Source organism: Haliotis cracherodii, unplaced genomic scaffold (genome assembly GCF_022045235.1).
Source record: "Haliotis cracherodii isolate W230 unplaced genomic scaffold, xgHalCrac1.p SCAF_15, whole genome shotgun sequence".
Taxonomy (NCBI): Eukaryota; Metazoa; Mollusca; class Gastropoda; order Lepetellida; family Haliotidae; genus Haliotis; species Haliotis cracherodii.
In genome coordinates, this window is record NW_027266270.1 from 1,507,510 (window position 1) to 1,531,464 (window position 23,955).

Sequence of the window (23,955 nt, forward strand, 5' to 3'; positions counted from 1 at the left end):
TTGAATGTATCTTGATTTTGATTTTGTCATATATATCAGATATACTTGACTATTTCAAACAGTACAGATCAGGTTAGTATCTTGTATAAGAGATGATTATTATTACTATTAAGTACAAGGATAGGTACACTAACAAACATATTCGCATGTTTTGACATTTCATTCAACTAAAAATATTTGACTACTGATTTAATCTTCACCCTGATTAATGAAAAAACATCAATTGGAATGACATCATGTCATCTTAACTACGGTAAAATCAATGAGACATTATATGATAGACATAAAATATAAACAACAAAGTATATCAACACATGAGCTATGTTACAGTCCTCAACCATCAAACTGTTGCTCATCATCCAGACTGATTGTTGATGTAGCTGATGTTGGCATCCCTAATGTTGATGTAGCTGATGCTGGCATCGCTGATGTTGATGTAGCTGATGTTGGCATCGCTGATGTTGGTGTAGCTGTTGTTGGTGTATCAGCACGGAGATCGCCCATGTCCTTCTGGTGCCAATACTAGAGATCATGACCAGTACCACATTGTTAGAATTATAGAATGATGCTCCACAGACTGTTGATCATTTTCATGCCAGGTCGAGATGATTGCATTGCCTTTATGTAATTGCGAGAGATCTAACTGTTATATTGATATACCCCAATAACTGACCCTCTGGAAAAGCAAAGTGAACAACTTGAATCAAATTGCTAGGGCTCCCAATGTTCGTCAGCCTACCCCCCCTGTAATGCTGATCCCCAAGATGTTGTAGTCGTCCAGTGTTTCATCACTTCAGTTTGGACACTTCGTCCATGTAGGCTCCAAGAACCTTCACCTGGTGCAGAAATAAGGAAAGCCAGTTAATAAGGAGTGACATACAATCATGTCAATACCATCAAAACATTAACATTCCAGTGGCTATATGCTCCTCAAGAGAAGTAATAGTCATATGTAAGAATCAAGTGTTCTTTAACTTCTTTTGAGTAGTATATGCAAGACTTGTATCCATAGTGGCTTCTCATAGGCGGATCCAGAGGGGGGGGCAGCAACCTAGTATGTTGTAGGCAGTAGTATAAAATGAGAGAGGATTTTCTTATATTTGAACCCTCCCTTTTACAAATGCTGGCTCTGCTGTTGGTTCCTCGATGTATTTAAGGTAGGATGTTACTATGGCAACATACAGTAACTACAACCATACACAAATTTTAAAGTGTTGTTTAATTTTTTTTTCAGAGATCGAGAAGTCATGAACACCCTTTGTTCAAGCGATGAAACTAAAACTTGTTTAATAATGGTTTTTCTATGAAATCCATAATATTAAATATATAATAAATATATAAAACGAAAATATTGACTGTCATGTATGGTTTAATAAGCGCCCCCATTTGTTAATACCTGCTACGCTTTTTATGGCAAATACTGTACTCATGTTTGTTGCCATAGTAAATACATCTAGGACTCTCCAGTGAACATGTGTTTTTATGTTTCAGCCTTTGATTGGGGTGCATAGAGATTAATTGCAGATTGGTTCCGAAGTTGGTCAGGGGGTTGTTGGTTGTTGGAGCTCGGCACTCAATATGCCGAATACAATAATAAAGAGAATAGATTTTGTACAACTATCACACATTTGAGGCACCAAGGCACCTCACTGCCCACCTTCACAATTAAGTCACTCATACATACAGTATTTCATCATACATACAGTATTTCATCATTAAAAATAGAAAAATAATAAAGATCACTCAAAGAGCAAGGGTATTACATTCAGACAAGGGGCAGAATGATTGCACTACAAACTTGTCCTCAGCAAGGATATCTACACTACGGCAACTTTGACCACTGACCCCGTTGATGTAGTTCCGTCTGTCAATCTTCTCGTTCTGGGAGTGAGCACCATCATCACACGCACCGATCGGCAACAACATCACATTCTTGCCGGTCGCTTCTTGGAAGGTCAAGGTCACGGGAATGCTACCTCCTTCACGAGTCATGTCAGGTTCGACGCCAAACACTACAACCAAAAGGAACAACTCATCAGGAGCACAGGAATGTCAGCTTGATCTCAGCGCCTGTCAGTGATCAAGTCTGGAGCAGGCAAACCAGCAACTGAAAGCATGACTATGATCCTCACCATCAAGGCTCAGCGAATCTCACACAGTTCCCAAACATGTCCACTCAATCCGTTTTAAGCTCTCTTTGCTTGTGGTAAAAGGCGACTAACGGGATCAGGTGGTCAGGCTCGCTGACTTGGTTGATGCATGTCATCGCTCTCAATTGCGTAGATCCGTGCTCATGATGTCAATCACTGGATTGTCTGGTCCAGTGTGGCGTGAAACAACAAACAAACAAAACAATCCTTATTAGCTCACACTAGGTGCAGTTCTACCCCAGAATCCCAGACAAGCGATGTGATCCTTGGGGTTCAACTAGCATATTATGTCTAGGAAAGAAAATTGTTCTGTGAGCAAGTGCTGATCATGAGAACATTCATTAGCCACTTAGAGTTACCTACCCTTGGTCATGGCCTTCCTGCCGGCAATGTAGTGGGGATGGCTGAAGTCGCTGAGCCAGTATCTGCCGCCATGGCCCATGGACACTCTGAATAGACAAGGGATATATATATAGGTCTTACACACAATACACTACGACATGGCCGTCAACCCCAAATGTACGCCATGAGTGAGACAGAGGCCCTTGTCTGAACCAGTGGTTGACAGAATGAACAACAACCATACGATGACAATGTGATCTTGTGATCCTAGGGACTGATTCTTCTCTCAAATACCAAACAAGTCAAGAATCGGATGAATAGAGGTTAGTAGCCAAGTTTGTTTCGGTATCATAATTAAATATGAATTGTACATTTCTAGTCATAAAATATGATATCTATGACATAGAAACACACAAGTAATCATCTTTATCAACTATTCTTAAAACAATCCAAGCGGAAGATCTGAATTCACTCAATGAAGAAACTTGTGATTCTGCAAATAAATATACTGCCTGATTAAACTTCCATGATTAGCAGACATGTTAGTTCACAGAAGCACAGACGTGTTGGTGAACCCCTACATCAACTAGTTGGGCAGTAGATTATCTAGTGAGTAAAGGATGGACCTTACTAAACTAGTCCCTTCTAGGTAACCTCATTTGCATATTTATTATCTTGTGATACCAAACTTCTAATGCCCTGAAGTGTTATAGGTGATCAGGTAGAACATCTGTCTTCAGTCTTAGGGAAAAATAACCACAGCTCATTGTGTGCTTGTATTATGCACAACCCCCAACTGTGAAGATCGGAGATAGAATAGGTCTTCAGCAACCCACGCTTGCTGACTTGGTTGATGCATGTCATCGTATCGATCTTGCGTGGATCGATGCTCATGATATCAATCACTCAATTATTTTTCAGACCGCCATGATATAGCTGGAATATTGCTGTGTGCAGCATTAAACAACAAACAAACAAACATACAAACAAACAAACAAACCCCCTCTACACAACTGTAGTTTTTTGGGGGGGGAATGTGCACCGAAAACAAGACACTACTCATTCAGTGACATGTGTACAACCAATTGACAAGAATTGACAAGTCACAAAGAGTATTCCTCTTTCTCCAAAAGCTGTATTCCATGTCCACATCGACTCCCCTACTTCCCTCCTTACTTCATGGTGTTGGGGCTGCCGCTCTCCTTGTGGGCCTTCTCCAGGTGAGCTACGACCAGCTTCTCCACCTGCTCGGGCTCCAGGTTGGGCACAATACGGATGGAGAACTTTCCGATGACCTTCCTCGGAATGACAGTCTTAGCTCCTGTTGCACTGAATGCTCCCTCCACACCTGTACAGGTGAGATGATAGATTTACAGGTGAGATGATAGATGTACAGGTGAGATGATAGATGTACAGCTGAGATGATAGATGTACAGGTGAGATGACAGATGTACAGGTGAGATGATAGATGTACAGGTGAGATGATAGATGTACAGGTGAGATGACAGATGTACAGGTGGGATGATAGATGTACAGCTGAGATGATAGATGTACAGGTGAGATGATAGATGTACAGGTGAGATGATAGATGTACAGGTGAGATGACAGATGTACAGGTGAGGTGATAGATGTACAGGTGAGATGACAGATGTACAGGTGAGATGATAGATGTACAGGTGAGATGACAGATGTACAGGTGAGATGATAGATGTACAGGTGAGATGATAGATGTACAGGTGGGATGATAGATGTACAGGTGAGATGATAGATGTACAGGTGAGATGATAGATGTACAGGTGAGATGACAGATGTACAGGTGGGATGATAGATGTACAGGTGAGATGATAGATGTACAGGTGAGATGATAGATGTACAGGTGAGATGACAGATGTACAGGTGAGATGATAGATGTACAGATGAGATGACAGATGTACAGGTGAGATGATAGATGAACAGGTGAGATGATAGATGTACAGGTGAGATGATAGATGTACAGGTGAGATGGATAGATTTACAGGTGAGACTGGGGAACGTTTTTTCCTCAGGGAGATAACACTACATATTACCATGCAGTGAGTGAGTGAGTGAGTGAGAGGGAGATAACACAATATATTACCATGTACAGAGGGGGAGATAACAGTACATATTACCATGTACAGATAGGGAGATAACACTACATATTACCATGTACAGAGAGGGAGATAACACTACATATTACCATGTACAGAGAGGGAGATAACACTACATATTACCATGTACGGAGAGGGAGATAACACTGCATATTACCATGTACGGAGAGGGGGATAACACTACATATTACCATGTACAGAGAGGGAGATAACACTACATATTACCATGTACAGAGAGGGAGATAACACTACATATTACCATGTACAGATAGGGAGATAACACTACAAATTACCATGTACAGAGAGGGGGATAACACTACATATTACCATGTACAGAGAGGGAGATGACACTACATATTACCATGTACGGAGAGGGAGATAACACTACATATTACCATGTACGGAGAGGGAAGGGAAGCGCCATCTGGCCATGAGCACTTGGTCCTTCTTGGTGTGGATCAACTTGGAGGCGCCGATGTCCTTCCTGTAGTCTTCCTGCAATCAGGAAGTGTAAGAGGCTCAACACTTCTACATTCCTACAACTTAATATGCTTCAATAAGTAAGGGAGTAAGGGAATTGTTTATGTATAGGAGTCAGAACAGTCATAGGTATTGTTACCAGGGTACTATATTATTAGTGGTATGCAAGAAGGGCTACAAGAGTTATTCCCCTTTGTAAACAGACAGTCAAGCTCCTCACAGCGATAGTACGTTCCCGGAGCTCTCTATACTATCGCTGCCACCAGTCAAAACTCCCCACTGTGAATAGGTGGCCACAACCATGCTTGGAGTTGAACTCGAAACCGAATGACCGTTATGTTTACAAACAAGTGACGACTGTCGTGACGCTGAATACACTTATCGCTGCTAAATTACTTTCTTCGTTTGTCAATTTGAATTTCTGTTTCATTAAAACTATCATGTTATTGATATAGTAAGAATATAAGGGAGAAGTTGGTTGATTTTCCGTTAGTCTGCAATCTCGAACCAATCTGATTATACAAACAACAAAGTAAATTCATCTGGAAAACATGGTCAGTCGTAAACCTTTTCAAATTGAAATATGATGGCATTCCCAAAGACAGAAACAAAAGTATAAACTTTACTACATATGGGGTTGGAGGGCAAATTTCAAGATTCTTGAAATGGCCGCGCCCACACTGGTGGCAGCGATGTTACCGAGAGTGTAACGAAGGTGTCACGCGCTGGGAAAGAGCTTGACAGACAGTTTGTTCCATATCACACAGTGTAGACTGTATGATCATGTATCCTTAGTTACGGAATGTATATATGTTTGTGATGTCATATCTATGTGTCATTGCGATGCCAGTTTTGACTGAGGGGTCAGTGTGACTGAGGATTTAGTAAAGATACTAGGTTTTGAACTAGTCATCTTTGTTGTAAATATTGACTACTGATTTAAGACAAGGTGTAACAGTATGTAGTGAGGACAGTCATAGGTATGTCGATACAGGTCACATTACTGTAAATACCTGATCAAAGTCGATTGGTTCATACAGCTGCCTCTCCTCGTCCGTGACCGGGGCCACGCCCTCGTTGATCCCGGGGATGAGGATCTCGCCCTTGTTGTTGACCAGCGTCCCCAGGAGTTTGACCAGGTCCACCATGGCCTCGTGTCTGCAACCCAGGAACAATACAATGTCCACAATGACAGTGCTGACCAGTGAACAAATGGGCTTCTGTTGTTTGTGAGTGAGCGAGCAAAGGTTCATTTTTGTCTGTGTGCCAGTTTGGTTGAACACAATTACAGATATACCAGCCTCCTGTGGGATGGAAACCCAGAGGGGCACAGGTCTTAGAGGCCTGCCACTACAGCATGCCAACATGGGAATGGTGCTTACAAACCAAGGATCATAATCAAGTCAAGTCTGGGATTCAAACCCATGATCATCGGACCACTACAGCATGCCAACATGAGAATGGTGCTCACAAACCAAGGGTCATAATCAAGTCAAGTCTGGGATTCAAACCCATGATCATCGGACCACTACAGCATGCCAACATGGGAATGGTGCTTACAAACCAAGGGTCATAATCAAGACAAGTCTGGGATTCAAACCCATGATCATCAGACCACTACAGCACGCCAACATGGGAATGGTGCTTACAAACCAAGGGTCATAATCAAGACAAGTCTGGGATTCAAACCAATGATCATCAGACCACTACAGCACGCCAACATGGGAATGGTGCTCACAAACCAAAGGTCATAATCAAGACAAGTCTGGGATTCAAACCCATGATCATCAGACCACTAGAGCACGCCAACATGGGAATGGTGCTCACAAACCAAGGATCATAATCAAGACAAGTCTGGGATTCAAACCCATGATCATCGGACCACTACAGCACGCCAACATGGGAATGGTGCTCACAAACCAAGGATCATAATCAAGACAAGTCTGGGATTCAAACCCATGATCATCAGACCACTACAGCACGCCAACATGGGAATGGTGCTCACAAACCAAAGGTCATAATCAAGACAAATCATTGGATCCTGGTCTGACCAAGGAGTGCAACTCCAAACAAGGAACTGCGGCATCTTAAGCCACTAGGGCACCTGTGCCCTCTTCTAAAGTTATATGACGCTGTGAAGCAACTACTCTGGGCCAGCAGTGGTCATATCCTAGTCACCATGTGGTCATATCCCGGTCACCATGTGGTCATATCCTAGTCACCATGTGGTCATATCCTAGTCACCATGTGGTCATATCCTAGTCACCATGTGGTCATATCCCAGTCACCATGTGGTCAGAATCTCAGTCACAAAATGCAAGGCCACCCATATTAAACTAGCTGAAGGGGTGGTCAGGTAGCCTAGTGGTTAAAGCGTTCGTTCGTCACACCAAAGACCCGGGTTTGATTCCAAATATGGGTACAATGTGTGAAAAGCGGCGTAAACCATACTCACTCACTCACTCACTGAAGCAGACAATCATAGGAAGGGAGGTAACTCTGTGGTTTACTAACTTGCAAATTATATTCTTAGAAAGTTGTACAATATTTCCCCTGGGAAAAATGTTTCAAACTAAGTATTCTTGTTTGCTTGATTGAGACATGTATTGCGAACAGCAATCCACACCATCGGGGTACAAATTTCAAACCAAGATAAAATTATTCCAGGCAATTCACTTTAGATGGTGACTAGGAGAGGGTAAGGGCTTTTCAAGGCAAATGATCCATTTTCAAAGCCTGTTCAAGGCAGAACCTAAATTTAAGGACATTTTAAGTCAGATCTATTTAAGGCCTGTATGACCCCTGACCTGTTGACCAATCACGTGAGAGTCTGAGATATCAGCAGTGACACTTTACTCATGTGTGAGCAAACCCCAAATCATGGCTGAAAGTTAGTCTTTTCTGCTCCTTGCATCTTTTAACAGTCATCATGACCATCGGATTTTCATTACACAGCTATGACTTTAAACTATATCTTCATCCTCTGTCTAAATCAACACATAATAACTTACACTGTTCCTCCGAAGACACCGGAGTGGAGATCCTTGGCTGCACACTCCACCTCCAGGAAGAAATAACAGATGCCTCTGGGAACATTAAAGAAGAAACATTCAAATAACCATCTTGAAATCTGCTGTTCAGACCAAAAAAAACACTAAAAGTCCCCATTAGGCATGAGTCATACTGTTAGAGCAGCGGTAGAAACTGGCACTAGTCCTGGAGTCCTTGCCCAACTGCCCAATGGTTAAGGTATCATCAGGACTAGTAGAAATTTGCCATTTTTAAGGGTTTTTCTATGTATTCATGATAAGGACTAGTGGACAAAAACTGTAAGTTTCATACCATTACTTTTTGAGGCGTAATCTTTTCAGCCAATACACATACAGTTCTGTGAGCTCAGGAAAGCATAGTTAAAAAATCGTGAAATAAATGCGTCTCCAAATTAATACGACTGCTGACCCCTAGACAAAAATGCGACTCAAATCAATGCGGCTCCCCAACCCCATCCCCAGTGGAATGATACACATCCTTACCTTAATCCAATCAAACAGCACTTACTGGCAATAACAATAAACATTGTTTCCTAAACACAACATATAGCTTATATGTTTATTCTGTTGACTGGCTTTAAGGAAGTTCAAAGGCAATAAAATAACTAAACCAACAACAGTTCACTGATTGGAGTGGTCAATGATGCCGAGTTTGACCCGAGTGGGTAGAACAATTGACCCCAGCATTTTCAGCATGTCCAGCAAGACTGTCTTGCTTGACAACTGTATAAGGATCTATGCCGAAATGTCGCTTTTACAGTACATACAGAAGTTGTTATCCCCAGGCCACATGTGGGACTTGTGACTGTTACTGGGATGGTATTAAAGTATCGGGATGTTTTGATGTGGGCCGACACTGACCTGAGACCGTAGGTGATGCATGGCTTCGTCTTGCCCAGCCAGTAGTTGTCCGAGATACACACGTAGTCGGTGCCCTGTAAAACAAGCATGAGGAATGAGTGAGTGAGATGCAACGCAGCTTTGAGACGAAACATCACCAGGGTCAGTTCCAAGATATCTAACACTAGGATGGTAAGGTATGGGAGTTACAATCATCTCAGCACTACGACTGTTGTAAGCCTATGGTAGAGTATGGTAGTTGCGATCATCTTAGCGCTACGACCACCATAAGCCTATGTTAAAGTATTGGAGTTCCGATATTTGTTTTGAGGAACATCTCTAAGTGAGTTAGGGATGGACTGGGGACGAAGCTTGGTGAAGGATGAGACTCTTGATGGTGAGTGAGTGGCTCACTAATACCCCCGGCCCGCCTAGTGTGTCAGTAGTTACAAATTAAATAGCTAGGATAGGGTTTGGGTTTGAAAAATTCATAAAAAAAGGAAAATTAATAAAAACAATTATGTTTTTTTTGACTGCACCCCTACATATGACACAGATTATATGTACTAAGTTTGAGATGAATCCCCTGAATAGTTTAAGAGAAATCGCGCAGACAAAGTTTTCGGACGGACGGATGTTAAGGTATTGCAGTTGCGATCATCTTAGCGCTACAACCACCATAAGCCTATGTTAAAGTATTGGAGTTCCGATATTTGTTTTGAGGAACAGGGACAAAGTGAGTTAGGGATGGACTGGGGACGAAGCTTGGTGAAGGATTAGACTCTGGATGGTGAGTGAGTGAGTTGGGTTTAACGCTGCTTTTAACAGTATTCCAGTCAAGTTTTTGTTTGTTTGTTTCTTGTTTAACGCCACACTCAACAATATTCCAGCTATATGACGGCGGTCTGTAAAATAATCGAGTCTGGACAAGACAATCCAGTGATCGACATCATGAGCATCGATCCACGAAATTGGGATCGATCCAGTTAAGGTTGCCGGGGTGATATTATATTGTGCAATAACTGAATGTTTGTAAGCATTGTTTGTAGTTCATTGCGCAACCTGCACGTGTCAAATGTGTCATGGAACAGTAGTTTGTGCATGTTGTGCTGTGTCATTGTGCATAACAGGCTGAATTTTCATTGGTTTTTGTTTGTTTGTTATTTTGGATATTCCTTGATATCATTTTCATTTCAGTTATTAGATTAGTTTGTCTTACATTTTTGCTCAACAAACCATAAAAACATCTGAAATTAATTTCCCCATGTTCTGTAAGTCCCCCTGCTGATCCTACCTTGAGGAATGTATCCTTCTTTGAGAAGACGAGCTCGTCCAAACCCTCGGAACCAGACTCTTCCATCCCCTCAAAACAGAACTGACACGAGAAAGATCAAACATAAAGCAACAATCGCAACAGTGAAGTTTACCAACTTTTTATAACAGTACCAAACATTTTGGCTTCACAAAGATGTCATGTATTTCTCTGATCAAGAGAAAATTGCTTACCTTTAAATAACTGCAAACTGAAGAAATGAATGCAAAGTAAACAAAAATACAAATTTCATACAAAATGATGTTATTCCAATTTGCCTGTTACACTTTCAGAATTCCTCTATAAATCACTAGATATCAAACAATAGTTATCATTGTTAATAATTCTAAGAATGCTACCTCTATTACATCTCTACCTTTGTGAAGTGCTTATGTAAACAGGGATTATATCCTACCTTAATATTATCTAGAGTATAGTATAGGATAGGATAGGATTAAACACACTGGTATGGGTTCAGATTCACTAGGGAGAGTCATCCTGACACTAGACAATTTCATCCCCGGGATACAAAGTAGTGTAGGATAATATTCACTCTTACACTTACTCCAAAGGATGACTATGGATTTATCTAGATCTGCCCCCTCCCCTCTAAAGTCCGAAGCAACATAACATGTTTGTTTTGTTTGTTTGTTGTTGTTTAACGCCGCACTCAGCAATATTCCAGCTATATGATGGCAATCTGTAAAGAATCAAGTCTGGACCAGACAATCAAGTGATTGACCCCATGACATTGATCCGCGCAATTGGGATACGATGACATGCATCAACCAAGTCAGTGAATCTGACCAGCCGATCCCGTTAGTCGCCTCTTACGACAAACATAGTCACCTTTTACAGCAAGCATGGGTTGCTGAAGACCTATTCTACCTCGGATCTTCACGGGGAGACAAGCATGGGTTGCTGAAGACCTATTCTACCCCGGATCTTCACGGGGAGACAAGCATGGGTTGCTGCAGACCTATTCTACCTCGGATCTTCATGAGTCTTGTACTTTCCTGACAACAGGATCAATAAAGAGGGCATAGCTATAATGCTTAGTTTTAATTATCTAATTACATTACTGAATTCCAGGCTTTGTTTATATCTGGGAATCTTAAAAAAATATCTTTATAATAAATTCCAATTTTTCACAAAATCATGTATATTTTTCAAATTGGCCTGCCATGCAATCCGAGATAAATCCTCTATATCACAAACTGACGATCCATTTGTCATCTCGGATCACAAGCACGGCTGATTGGGTGATTCAGTGACAAGCAGTATCATCCATCCCATCACTGCAGACCTGGTGTATCCTCACCTTCATGTTGACCGGCACCTCCATCTTCAACTCCTGCATGGCCTCGATACAGTTGAGCCAGTCCAGCACGGGGCCCTAGGGAGACATCACACATATACCCATGTAATAGGCTTTTGGACGCATAAGAAACATTCGTACATTCTCTCTAATCACACAAACAACTACAAAACATCTCATTCACCTACAAAAGACAATTTCTCCTTAAAAACAAACCATCATCATATTTACAATGTCTTTGTGATGCCACACCCCTTGTTACAGCACGAGCCATTATCTGAGTATTTACAATGTCTTTGTGATGCCACACCCCTTGTTACAGCACGAGCCATCATCTGAGTATTTACAATGTCTTTGTGATGCCACACCCCTTGTTACAGCACGAGCCATCATCTGAGTATTTACAATGTCTTTGTGATGCCACACCCCTTGTTACAGCACGAGCCATCATCTGAGTATTTACAATGTCTTTGTGATGACACACCCCTTGTTACAGCACGAGCCATCATCTGAGTATTTACAATGTCTTTGTGACGCCACACCCCTAGTTACAGCACGAGCCATCATCTGAGTATTTAAAATGTCTTTGTGACGCCACACCCCTTGTTACAGCACAAGCCATCATCTGAGTATTTAAAATGTCTTTGTGACGCCACACCCCTCATTACAGCACAAGCCATCATCTGAGTATTTACAATGTCTGTGTGACGCCACACCCCTCATTACAGCACAAGCCATCATCTGAGTATTTACAATGTCTGTGTGATGCCACACCCCTTGTTACAGCACGAGCCATCATAAGAGTATTCACTATGTGAATTAATTATTTACTGTACAGCAGAACCGTGGAATGCTTGGAATGAAATAATTCAAACATTAGCAAGGCATATGTAACAATGTATCATCCACCATCAGTTTCATATGTCATCATCAAACAATCATTCACATTTCCTCTCTAACCTCGTCATCTGTAGACCCCCTCCCCCCTCAACTTGTCATCAGTAGATCCCCCTCCCCCACAACTTGTCATCAGTAGATCCCCCTCCCCCTCAACTTGTCATCAGTAGATCCCCCTCCCCCCTCAACTTGTCATCAGTAGATCCCCCTCCCCCTCAACTTGTCATCAGTATATCCCCCTCCCCCCTCAACTTGTCATCAGTAGATCCCCCTACCCCCTCAACTTGTCATCAGTAGATCCCCCTCCCTCTCAACTTGTCATCAGTAGATCCCCCTCCCCCTCAACTTGTCATCAGTAGATCCCCCTCCCCCTCAACTTGTCATCAGTAGATCCCCCTCCCCCTCAACTTGTCATCAGTAGATCCCCCTCCCCTACAACTTGTCATCAGTAGATCCCCCTTCCCCTCAACTTGTCATCAGTAGATCCCCCTCCCCCACAACTTGTCATCAGTAGATCCCCCTCCCCCCCTCACCTTGTCATCAGTCGATCCCCTGCCGTACAGCTTGCCATTCTTCTCGGTGAGGACGAAGGGCTCTGTGTCCCACCCATCTTCCTGCATACAGACATGAATCAACAATGATTGGTCAAAACATCTTAAAGAAGGCTAAAAACTAACCCGCCTCTTGTTTCAGATGTAAAATGCATTTGAGTGCAGCACGGCCCTCCACATTCCATTACAATAAATCAATCAATCAATCAATCAATCAATAGAGAGAGAGAGAGAGAGAGAGAGAGAGAGAGAGAGAGAGAGAGAGAGAGAGAGAGAGAGAGAGAGAGAGAGAGAGAGAGAGAGAGAGAGAGAGAGAGAGAGAGAGAGAGAGACTGTGTTTTGGAGATTGCTAGACTTCTGTATTTCACATGTCGCAAGATATTATTTTGTACATGTCACTGGGGTCATATGTTATCTTGTTTTCACAGTCGACATGTGATTAAGAAGACAAACAAACCTTCTCTGCAGGTTGAACATCAAGATGGCCGTACACCAGGATAGTTTTCTTGGCAGGATCTTCACCAAGTTGCCCCAGCAGGACAGGGGGGAGCGGGATCTTTGAGCCGTCAGGCAGGGTCTGGTCGCCAAGTTCCTCCAACTCACACTTGGCACCAAGTTTCTCTAGCTCCTGCAGGCAACCATAATGTTGGCAGTTGGCCAAACTGACATATTCCGAATAACAATCATCTTTATGAAAGGATAAAAATCTGTTGAGCCATTTTGTTGACTTTAATGCTGGGAACATGACAGTCCAAGGACACATATTTTTAATATAAAAAATGAAAGAAAACATTATAGCTGACAACAAAAAGAAATTTTTCAACTCAGTACAAGGACTATCTACAAACTTTGTGGGGCAGACCTTGAATCTAAACCCACCACCTCAATAAACATATGGATGAGCGAAGATTGCGAACAACAATGACCTTGCTCCACACTAAGAGGAAACAAACATGAAATACTCATATCCCCTGCCAATGTAGGGTTGTGTGCATGAACCCCCGGAAACGAGCACTACCGTAAGTCAAAGTCATTGCTGTGGAAACCTGAAAAAATATTTTTTTCAAAACTCCCAAAATATCAAAAGGCACCAGTTTACCACTATACCTATCTGTGTGCCAAGTTTGGTGTAGAATTATTTACGGTTTTCAAGATCTGATCCGGAAAGGAGCACTACTGCCATTTAGTCTAATCAATGTTGTTGCCATAGAAGCTCGAATTTTTTTTTTTTTTAATCCAAAACTATCAAAAGACACCAGTTCACCACTAGACCTATATGTGTGCTAAGGTTTGGTTAAGAGATCTCTCATGGTTTTTGAGTTCTGCTCCAAAAACGTAACGTGATAGAGGGAAAGACAGAAGGACAGACGGACAGCCTCCATTCCAATATCCCCGTTCCACTTCATGGCAGCGATATTAAATATTTGCCAGAGGTAACCTCAGCTTCTGAGCACCAGATAAGCTGCGAATATGCACAACAAATCACAATGACCCAATTAATTTTGAGTTGTTAAAAATGCACTTGAACAACTGAAGACACTGTATATAACCAATGCATCGACTAATCAACCTGTGCGCCTGTATGTCTTTACAAGTCCTTAGTTACTAACTGAATGTAATCATCAACAGATATGACAACTCTTCTGCAGTGAATAATGCATAAACAAGGCGCTAGGTCTCACTTATTGTCAATTAGACGTGTACATCACTGTTGTGTGTTCAGACGATGTCATACGCATGTACAGACACAAATTAGATACCTGAAACAACATTTAAGCAAAAAAAACAAATGTCTACTCATTGGTGTAAAAATACCCAAGAACTGGATCCAAGGGAGAAAAACAATACTGAACACCCAAAGAAACCTATCAATACCCAGTAGGAGAGAACTTGTGAGTAAATACTCAATGGCTCCAAACATTATCTGGAGCCCTGGAGCCCTGGAGCTTATAGTAATGTAGAATTAATGCAAAAAAAATGAACTCCTGGTCGAGTAAACTTTCGTCTACATGAAAGTAGTTCATGCCAGGTGACCTTATTTGATTGATTATTCACACCGTGATCCCGAGCTCATCACATTGGTTTATTGCCTCTTTAACACTCTATTTTATGGTAATAAAAGATACGGCTACGACAAGGATTGATTTCATAATGAACAACATATTGTACCTTGTGTAAATGGCTAAATATATACTGAACAAAACAATCATGGACCAGGAATATCTTGGAGTGAGTGAGTGAGTGAGTGAGTGAGTGAGTGAGTGAGTGAGTGAGTGAGTGAGTGAGTATAGTTTTACGCCATTGTTTTTAGCAATGTTCCATCAATATCACGGTGGGGGACACCGGAAATGGGCTTTACACATTGTGGGGAATCAAACCTGGGTCTTCGGTGTGACGAGCGGATGCTTTAACCACTAGTCTAGTTTAACCACTTTGTCAAGGAGAATGGATAACATCTTGTTTGTTGTTTTACACTGCGGTCTGCAATATTTCAGCCACATCACATCACTTGTTAACAAAAGGGATGGCAACTAACCAAGTGAGTGAGTGAGTGAGTGAGTGAGTGAGTGACATGCCACCAGTGTGACCAACAAATCCCCACAAAGGCAGCTCGTACTGGCATTTAGCCAGGAGTCCAAACTAAGTCCCCTTGGCAGGCAATTTTGGGAACATATCATTATTATCGTCTAACTGGTCTGTGAAGCCGTGAAGTCAGCTGTACAAGCCGTAACATTAGCTTTTCGTTTGTTTGTTTGTTTGTTGTTTAACGCCACACTCAGCCTATTGCCAGCTACATGACTGTGGCCTGGAGTCTGGACCAGACAATCCAGTGAGCATCGATCCACACGATTGGGTTACGATGTCATGCATCAACCAAGTCAGTGAGCCTGACCACCCGATCCCGTTGTCGCCTCTTACAGCAAGCATGCCTCTCAAGGGGAACACAATCACATTCATTGTACCTACAGCGTAACAAGCCGATATGGGTGTCAATTATGGACTGCAAGGACCCTAAGAATTACTTTTTGGGTCCCTGGACCCCCACTTTCATAAGTCCAGGTAAAACCAGGGTTCAGAAAATACCGTCTACGACGTAATAAGCGCCCAGGGTGCTCTCAAAATTAGAAAGAGGGGGCTCTTATTAGAATATTATTTTGGTGGAAAAAACAGAGTTGAAAGATAAATTTTGTAGTTTATGCTGACAGACTGAAATGTTCATATGCGACAGATATATTTTTCCAGAATTTAATGCCCATAATTAAGAGTGCATATAACACACGAGTGCATATTATAGGTGAATAAATAAGTCTTATGTACATTGATCCATCGGAAGGGGTGCTAAATGGGATTGTTTACAAGCCAATATATTAACCTATATCGCCGTGTGCGCTTAAGAGAGTGGGGAGCTTATTACGTGGAATACGGTAAGTAATTTGGCATAATTTCCACAAATGTTTTGTAAGAACTCACAGTTTTTGTCCATTCCACCATTTTGCGGATCTCCCCTCGTTTCTCGGGCCAGGCAGAAACACTTTGAATGGCGACCACCTCCTTCAGTCTCTGGACATACTTGTCCTGGTTCTTGTCGATGAATCTGGAATAGGCAAAACAAATTCATGAGTATTTATACCAATAATTTTGTGTAGATGCATATCATTAACACCCGACCCGTGAAGATTAGGGGTATCATAGGTCTACAGCAACCCATGCTTGCCACAAATGGTGATTATGCTTGTTGCGACAGCTTATTTTTTTGTCCCACAATGGTAATGGATAGTCAAAGTTTCTTAAGTAACACAGCTAGTGATTGGTTCAACTACAAATTACAACCAATCAAAACACAGTTGTTAGAGTGACAACAATCATTTAAATAAGATGAAAGAGGATAACTCTAATCTTTATCATTTTTTTATTGTTGTATTGATCTACAGAAATGGAAGAACTTTTTGATTATTTTAATGAGTGAGTAAGTGAGTTTGGTTTTAAGCCGCTTCTAGCAATATCCCAGTAATATGACAGCAGGGGACACCAGAAATGGGCTTCACACATTGTACCCATGTGGGGAATCAAACCCAGGTCTTCGGCATGACGAGCGAATGCCTTAACCACTTTAATTTATTGCCATCTCTCAAGAATTAGAGGACAAAGTTCATAATCATGAAAGAAATTGTGGCAAGTCCAGTCCATTAAGAAAGCCCAAATAGCAGACAAGTTGTCCAGTTAAAACAAAACGCTACATATTTTTTTAATGGACATTTTACATTAATCTTTTATGATATACATGACTTCTCTTATGTTAACAGTTCTTTCAGTTGTTTTATGCCAAACAGCACACCCCATTAGGACCCTCATTATGATAGAATCTGAAAACATAATAAATTGTCTGGTGGGGCATGCGTGTGGTATGTGTGACAGTGTTTGACATTAAGTGTGGAATCAGGATCCTTGAGGTCTTCTCCTATGGTACTGAATCTAGGGATCGTAAATCTTTAACAATACGACAAGGCCCCTCTAAATCTACAACTTTTAACATTAGGGTTATGGCAAGGGCCCCTTGACTTTCATGCTTAGTTTAGAACATTGCTTGGTGTATGTGTGTGGTGTATATATGTGTTGATGTGAAGGTGTGCATCTGTATGTCAATGAAACTGTATCAGTACTAACATGCACTTACTTATGTCGTGTATTTTATGGCATTTTTGTTTGTTTGCTTATTGTTTAAAGTCGCACTCAGCAATATGCCATCTATATGACCACATCTGTAAATAATCAAGTCTAGAACAGACAATCCAGTGACTGACATCAGCACTGATCCACGCAATTAGGATACGATGACATGCATCAAGCAAGTCAGCCAGCCATTTATGGAATGAATAAGCATAATACACATACAATGCACGTTTGTTATCTATCAGGTGACATGATGTGGTCACATGACTGGATCCAAGAGGTCAAACAGTCGAAATGTTTATAACAAACCACGGATATAACAAAGTAAAATGAGTGGTCTCTTTGAGTTCGTTCCCTTTATCATTTCTGCATGGTATATACAATGTGACAAGTTGTTATCAACACGTTGGTGTTTTGCTGCACGTAGCTGTGTGTATTGAACTGTGTTCACAATGGCCAGCAGTGGCCCTGTGTTTGATAACTTAGTACATTAAGGGTAGATGTGTCGGTGTGTCAAGTGATATTCTCTGATTTTTTTCATGTTGAATTGTTAAAAGAAACCTGCTGGGTCCAAGTTGGATATTGCTTTTAAGTACAGTACAAAGCTAATACAGCCACAGAAGGCCAAGAAAGAGATCTCAAGAGCTGAATGTACGATCACGTAAATTCTGGCATGGCTGGAAATGTGCTCAATATGTGCTCCCAATAGACAACAACATGGGTAAGACTATCAATAAGATTGTGTACATTTTGTATTCATTGCATCCTTTATATCTCCAGGGCTTGCATTTGGGTAGACCTACATCAACGCCTGGATCCATTCCTGCGATTCTTGTTATCACAAAAATTACCCGCACTTGATTATCATGAACATTTTACTGACCAATCAAACATCGACATTAGGGAATGGGAAAAATTAAGGGAGGTTACTCATATTTTATAATTTCAAAACATATGATTATATTTTTTTCAGAAAATACACAAATCAAAATGAAACTTCGCCCTGCACCTCTTCTATTAGTATGGAAACTGTTCCCTAAATCTGAAAAGAAACAATGAAGTCGTTTCTAGTTACAGGCCCACAAATGTTTCAGTAAAACAATTCTAATAAAAAAAATGAAAAATAGCTGAATGTTATTCAGAAAATCCAAATATTGTAATCAAACTTGGCACTGCACCTCTCCTTTGGGTAAAAGAAGTGTTCACCAAGTTTGAAAAGAATCTACGCAGTAGTTTTCAAGTTACAGGGCACACAAAAAATGTCCTCAGAAGGACGGACGGAATTCCTTGGAATAACTATATTCCCCGTTTCAGGTCACGGAATAATAAAATGTTTTCATGCCAAGCACTTACGTTAGATCAAAGTAGTGTTTCCGAGATCGATCGGTGAATGTGCCTTTGAAAGCATATGATTTGCATTACAAAGAGTTAAAAAACAAAATTCAAAAGGATCTGGTTCCAAATTCATGAACACATATAGCATTAAAACACAATAATCACTGAGTTGGAGAATAAGTGAGTGAGTGAGTTGGATTTAACGCCGCTTTTAACAGTATTCCAGTTATATCGCTGCGTGTCAGCTTAATGTGGGAGGAAAGCCCGAAGTGATGCAGGTCTCAGACGTTAACCACTTCGGTGAAACCCACGAGCACGGGTATGGTGCTGACAAACCTAGAAACATAATTGGGGCGAACTGGGATTCAAACCCACAATCTGCGAATCGCGGTGCCCTAGACAACTGAGCCACCCAAATATATATATATATATAGCATTTATACTATGAAGCAGTTGAACCTCGGTAAAAACATTATCCAAAGCACTAGTACATCCTGCATTTCCATGAATGAGATAGAGAGTGTTGAAAGCAGTCTGGTGGGGTAGCCTGGTGTTGTTGTCTGGTGGGGTAGCCTGGTGTTGTTGCCTGGTGGGGTTAGCCTGGTAGGGTAGCCTGGTGAGTTAGCCTTGTGTGGTAGTCTGGTGGGTTAGCCTGGTAGGGTTGCCTGGTGGAGTAGCCTGGTGGAGTAGCCTGGTGGGGTAGCCTGGTGGGGTAGCCTGGTGGGGTAGCCTAGTGGGTTTGCCTGATGGGTTTGCCTGGTGGAGTAGCCTGGTGGGGTGGGGTAGCCTGGTGGGGTTAGCCTGGTAGGGTAGCGTGGTGAGTTAGCCTTGTGTGGTAGTCTGGTGGGTTAGTCTGGTGGGTTAGCCTGGTGGGTAAGCCTGGTGGGGTAGCCTGGTGGGGTAGCCTGGTGGGGTAGCCTAGTGGGTTGGCTGGTGGGTTTGCCTGGTGGAGTAGCCTGGTGGGGTGGGGTAGCCTGGTGGGGTAGCCTGGTGGGGTTAGCTTGGTAGGGTAGCGTGGTGAGTTAGCCTTGTGTGGTAGTCTGGTGGGTTAGCCTGGTGGGTTAGCCTGGTAGGGTTGCCTGGTGGAGTAGCCTGGTGGAGTAGCCTGGTGGAGTAGCCTGGTGGGTTAGCCTGGTGGAGTAGCCTGGTGGAGTAGCCTGGTGGGGTAGCCTGGTGGGGTAGCCTGGTGGGTTTGCCTGGTGAGGTAGCCAGGTTGGGTAGCCTGGTGGGGTAGCCTGGTGGGTTAGCCTGATGGGGTAGCCTGGTGGGGTTGCCTGGTGGGGTTGCCTGGTAGCCTGGTGGGGTAACTTCGTGGGTTAGCCTGGTGGAGTAGCCTGGTGGAGTAGCCTGGTGGAGTAGCCTGGTGGGGAAGTCTGGTGGATTAGCCTGGTGTGGTAGCCTGTTGGATTAGCCTGGTGGGGTAGCCTGGTGAGGTAGCCAGGTTGGGTAGCCTGGTGGGGTAGCCTGGTGGGGAAGCCAGGTTAGGTAGCCTGGTGGGGTAGCCTGGTGGGGTAGCCCAGTAGTTAAGAGTGGTCACTCATCACGGTGAAGGCTTCAGTTCCATTCCACACATGGGTACAATGTATAAAGCTCATGGAGGTAATTTTCAAAATACATACTCCTTATAAAGAATAATGTTGTGAGTACTTTCCAAACATCTCTAGCAATATGTCCAATGTTTTTTTTAGTTTTTAGATGAGGTTGTAGAGAAGACTGTTCACCAAAATGTAATGTGGCACAGAATATTTCAAACTTTTGAAAATTATTTTATTTGGTAGCCAGGGCAATATTTCAGCAATATCACGGCAGGGAACACAAGAAATAGGCTTTACACAAGGCTCCCATGTGGAGAATCGAACCTAGATCTTCGGCGTTATGAGTGACCAGGTTAACTCTTGGCTACCCAACTTTGCTGAAATGAGTCATGCCATTGTGGTCTGTTTGTAATAGTTCAGGTAAAAGTCTGTGGGGACAGGGGGTTTGTGGGTGATTGAATAGGAAATGCATCCATTTCTTATTCTGCCTAAAAATGTCTGAGACAATTAATTTTTTGCACATGCCTTTTACGCATTGTTGTTAGTTGTTCCGCTTTATTTTGAACGAAACTCCAATAAAATTATTAAATGTGTTGGAGCTTATTCTTCAGGGTTCCAACGAAGTAAGTACGGGAGGTAGCCGTATATGAGGCAAAACAATAGTAAAACATACAAAAGTGGAACTGGTAAACAATAATGCATTCGAACGAATATTATTTTTGGCTTCTAAATATGTCTGTGATTCATATAACAATTTGAATAACTTTATTTTCAATTGCATAAAACATGTCATTGAAAATGAATTGAAATCAATATTGTACATGCTGTGTGTTGATTAAATATTTTGGTCAAATCTTTTTTTTGTTTTAATATAATCTGACGAACAAAGAGTTTGCCGCTGTGTTCATGCATCGAATCAAACGTTTTTTGGGTTGTTTTCGTTGAAGTCAAATAAAGATGGTATATTAAATAAATTCTCCAGACCCAAAACATCTTTATGAAGCTTTTCTCAATTCAGGTTGAGAGGAAGGAATTTGAAAATTGATATTACTGTAATAGGTGTGCCTCGCATGAGGCGGCCTTGTGATGGCGTAGTTCACAAGCCTTGTGGAGTATAAAGTTTGAACCCACTGTTGACTCGCGGCCTTTTGTGTTGTATTCTTTTAGATGGTATTGTGTGGTCTTAGGGAGGAGACTAACATCACTAGTGGCTAAAATCTCGGCCTTGATTCCAGCCTGCCTCAGTTTCCCGAACTAAACTTAGCACCAGAGGTATTCGGGGAACCTAATTTAGCAAGATATGGACACATATCCCTAGTCTGTCGTACAGACCCTGAAACAAAAATATCCAATACAGCCCATGCAAGTCTATAGTGGGCAAGTCTAGATTGCTGCAGTATCACATAGTCTCTGGGCGCCTTTTTAATATATTTTGTTAAGACAATTGAACAACTGTTATTTCTGTAAAATATGTTCATTTCAGAGACCAGATTTTAGTCTTACTTATCCCTTGAATGGCATGGATCATTGTGTTCTGGGCTTCCTGCTTGTCCCAGTAAACTTTTCTAGACTTGTGTCTATCAACTTGGCAACTATTTCCAAACTCCAACCATCACATTGTGAGGACACAGTGGTAACACCAACACTCCATCATCAGGCTTTTTCCCTTTCTTCCCATCCACAGCTTCAGCTTGATGCCCTATGCAAGGGCTTCTTCCATAGTTTGGGGAGTACAAACAAGATGTGCATTTTCATATTGAAACTAGACAACCCTGATAAAAACTTGTCAACAACATACAACTCCAATGAGTCATAGGTTGCTCCTCGGTCAGGCTACAAGAGCTAATTTCCACAACTGAAAACCAAAGTCAGACACAGGCCGATACCATCAGTTCCCTAATTCTGACCTACATGCAACATTCCTTTCCTCATCTTACCAAGGTATAGGTGTTAAATGATTGTGAAAGTCCAGTTTCCACCTTTGCCAAACTTGGCTGGAATTTCTGGGCTCGATCGTAGTGCCGTCAGTGACTTATTAAGAGTCATGTCCCTTCTACAGCCCTCCTATTGACCAATCACATTCACCTCTCATATCAAATTGCTGTCGCACATTCAAGACGATCTGATCAATAATCAAGATCTATATTGTAATAAAACGGGTCTTATTTCGCGAAATTCATGTGAGCACCTTGAGTAAAAACATGAAAAGATTTTGAAAATATCTGTTGACACAAATCCTGCAATTGACCAAAATCTGCACAGCAATTTATGAACAGGATGTTGATTTCATAATGCAACTAAGCAAGTCAGCCAACAGGACTGCTCGATCCCATTAGTCGCCCCTAATGGCAAGCATAGGTTGCTGAAGACCTATTCTAACCCAGATCTTCAAGGGTGTTAAATGTAACTACTCAAACTTACAAAACCTATTACCGTATTCGACATAATAAGCGCCCCTCTCTAATAAGCGCCCACGGCGATATTTGCATATATACTGGCTGGTGAGCAATTCCAAATAGCACCCTTCTGATTGATCAATGTACACAAAACTTATTTATTCATGTATAATATGCCCTGGGCGCTTAATATGTTGAATACGGTACATTATAACAATGTTACAAATTCCTGTGGAAATGCGCATTTGACAAATTTATCCATTTTGTTATGAAATTATGAATTTACTTAAACTTTATGGAACAAACTCGTCATGACACACCTATATATATTAGATCCAGATCTTGTCCAATAATTGTACACTTAGTATTTAGTCTTACTTATGTAGACACGAAGAGTTTTCAGTCCGAAACAAGTTTCAATTCATACGATGACTCACTAATCTGTCACAATCATAATCGTTGAAAATCATCTTTCGTTTTAACCCAATGTAATGTTATGAACATACCATTCTCTGAAACCAACAGTTGTAGTGCCCGCTGCATAGAGTACGCGACACCAAGTCTTAGATAGGCCACGTTTGGAGAAATACATTAACAACGAATTATTTACAAGCAGCCATACTAGTTGACACAAAAGTTGTCTATTGATAAAAGTTGCATGTCTTACATACTTACTCAAATAATTTATCCATGTCGTTAAAATTCGCAAAATCTGCTTTCGCTTCCCCAACACTGTCACTGTATCTTGGTTTAGTAGCACTAAAGAGCACGCGACGCTTTCCCCGCCCCTTTCGAGACGTGTGCAAATGGAACTTTACACAAGAGCAAATAGCATATAACGAAAACACTGGCGTTATTATTCATTGCAAGCGTTCGTGTTTGTTATGATTTTAGTTAATTTTAATATTATCAAACTACGTTTTAACGCACGTTTTGATTCGAAACTTAT

At 41.7% G+C, this 23,955-nt stretch overlaps 1 protein-coding gene across 1 annotated transcript; it reads right to left on the reverse strand.

The window, feature by feature from the left end:
* Window positions 1-740: 740 nt before the first annotated feature.
* LOC139462166 (cytosolic non-specific dipeptidase-like) lies at window positions 741-23,794 on the reverse strand. The gene is made up of 14 exons (XM_071243701.1): window positions 23,682-23,794; window positions 16,541-16,664; window positions 13,527-13,697; window positions 13,052-13,132; window positions 11,625-11,699; window positions 10,286-10,366; window positions 9,013-9,086; window positions 8,113-8,187; window positions 6,115-6,259; window positions 5,017-5,116; window positions 3,669-3,840; window positions 2,514-2,599; window positions 1,846-2,012; window positions 741-836 (listed from the first exon to the last, which is right to left on the reverse strand). Exons 1-14 carry the CDS (start codon window positions 23,696-23,698, stop codon window positions 789-791), a joined length of 1,416 nt encoding a protein of 471 aa, XP_071099802.1. The 5' UTR covers window positions 23,699-23,794; the 3' UTR covers window positions 741-788.
* Between the last annotated feature and the right edge of the window lie 161 nt (window positions 23,795-23,955).

Coding starts and splice junctions, on each gene's coding strand:
- LOC139462166 (XM_071243701.1), bottom strand. Junction 5,117..6,114: donor AACCAATCGACTTTGATCAG/GTATTTACAGTA, acceptor TCCTGATTGCAG/GAAGACTACAGGAAGGACAT. Junction 837..1,845: donor GACGGAACTACATCAACGGG/GTCAGTGGTCAA, acceptor TTTCTGCACCAG/GTGAAGGTTCTTGGAGCCTA.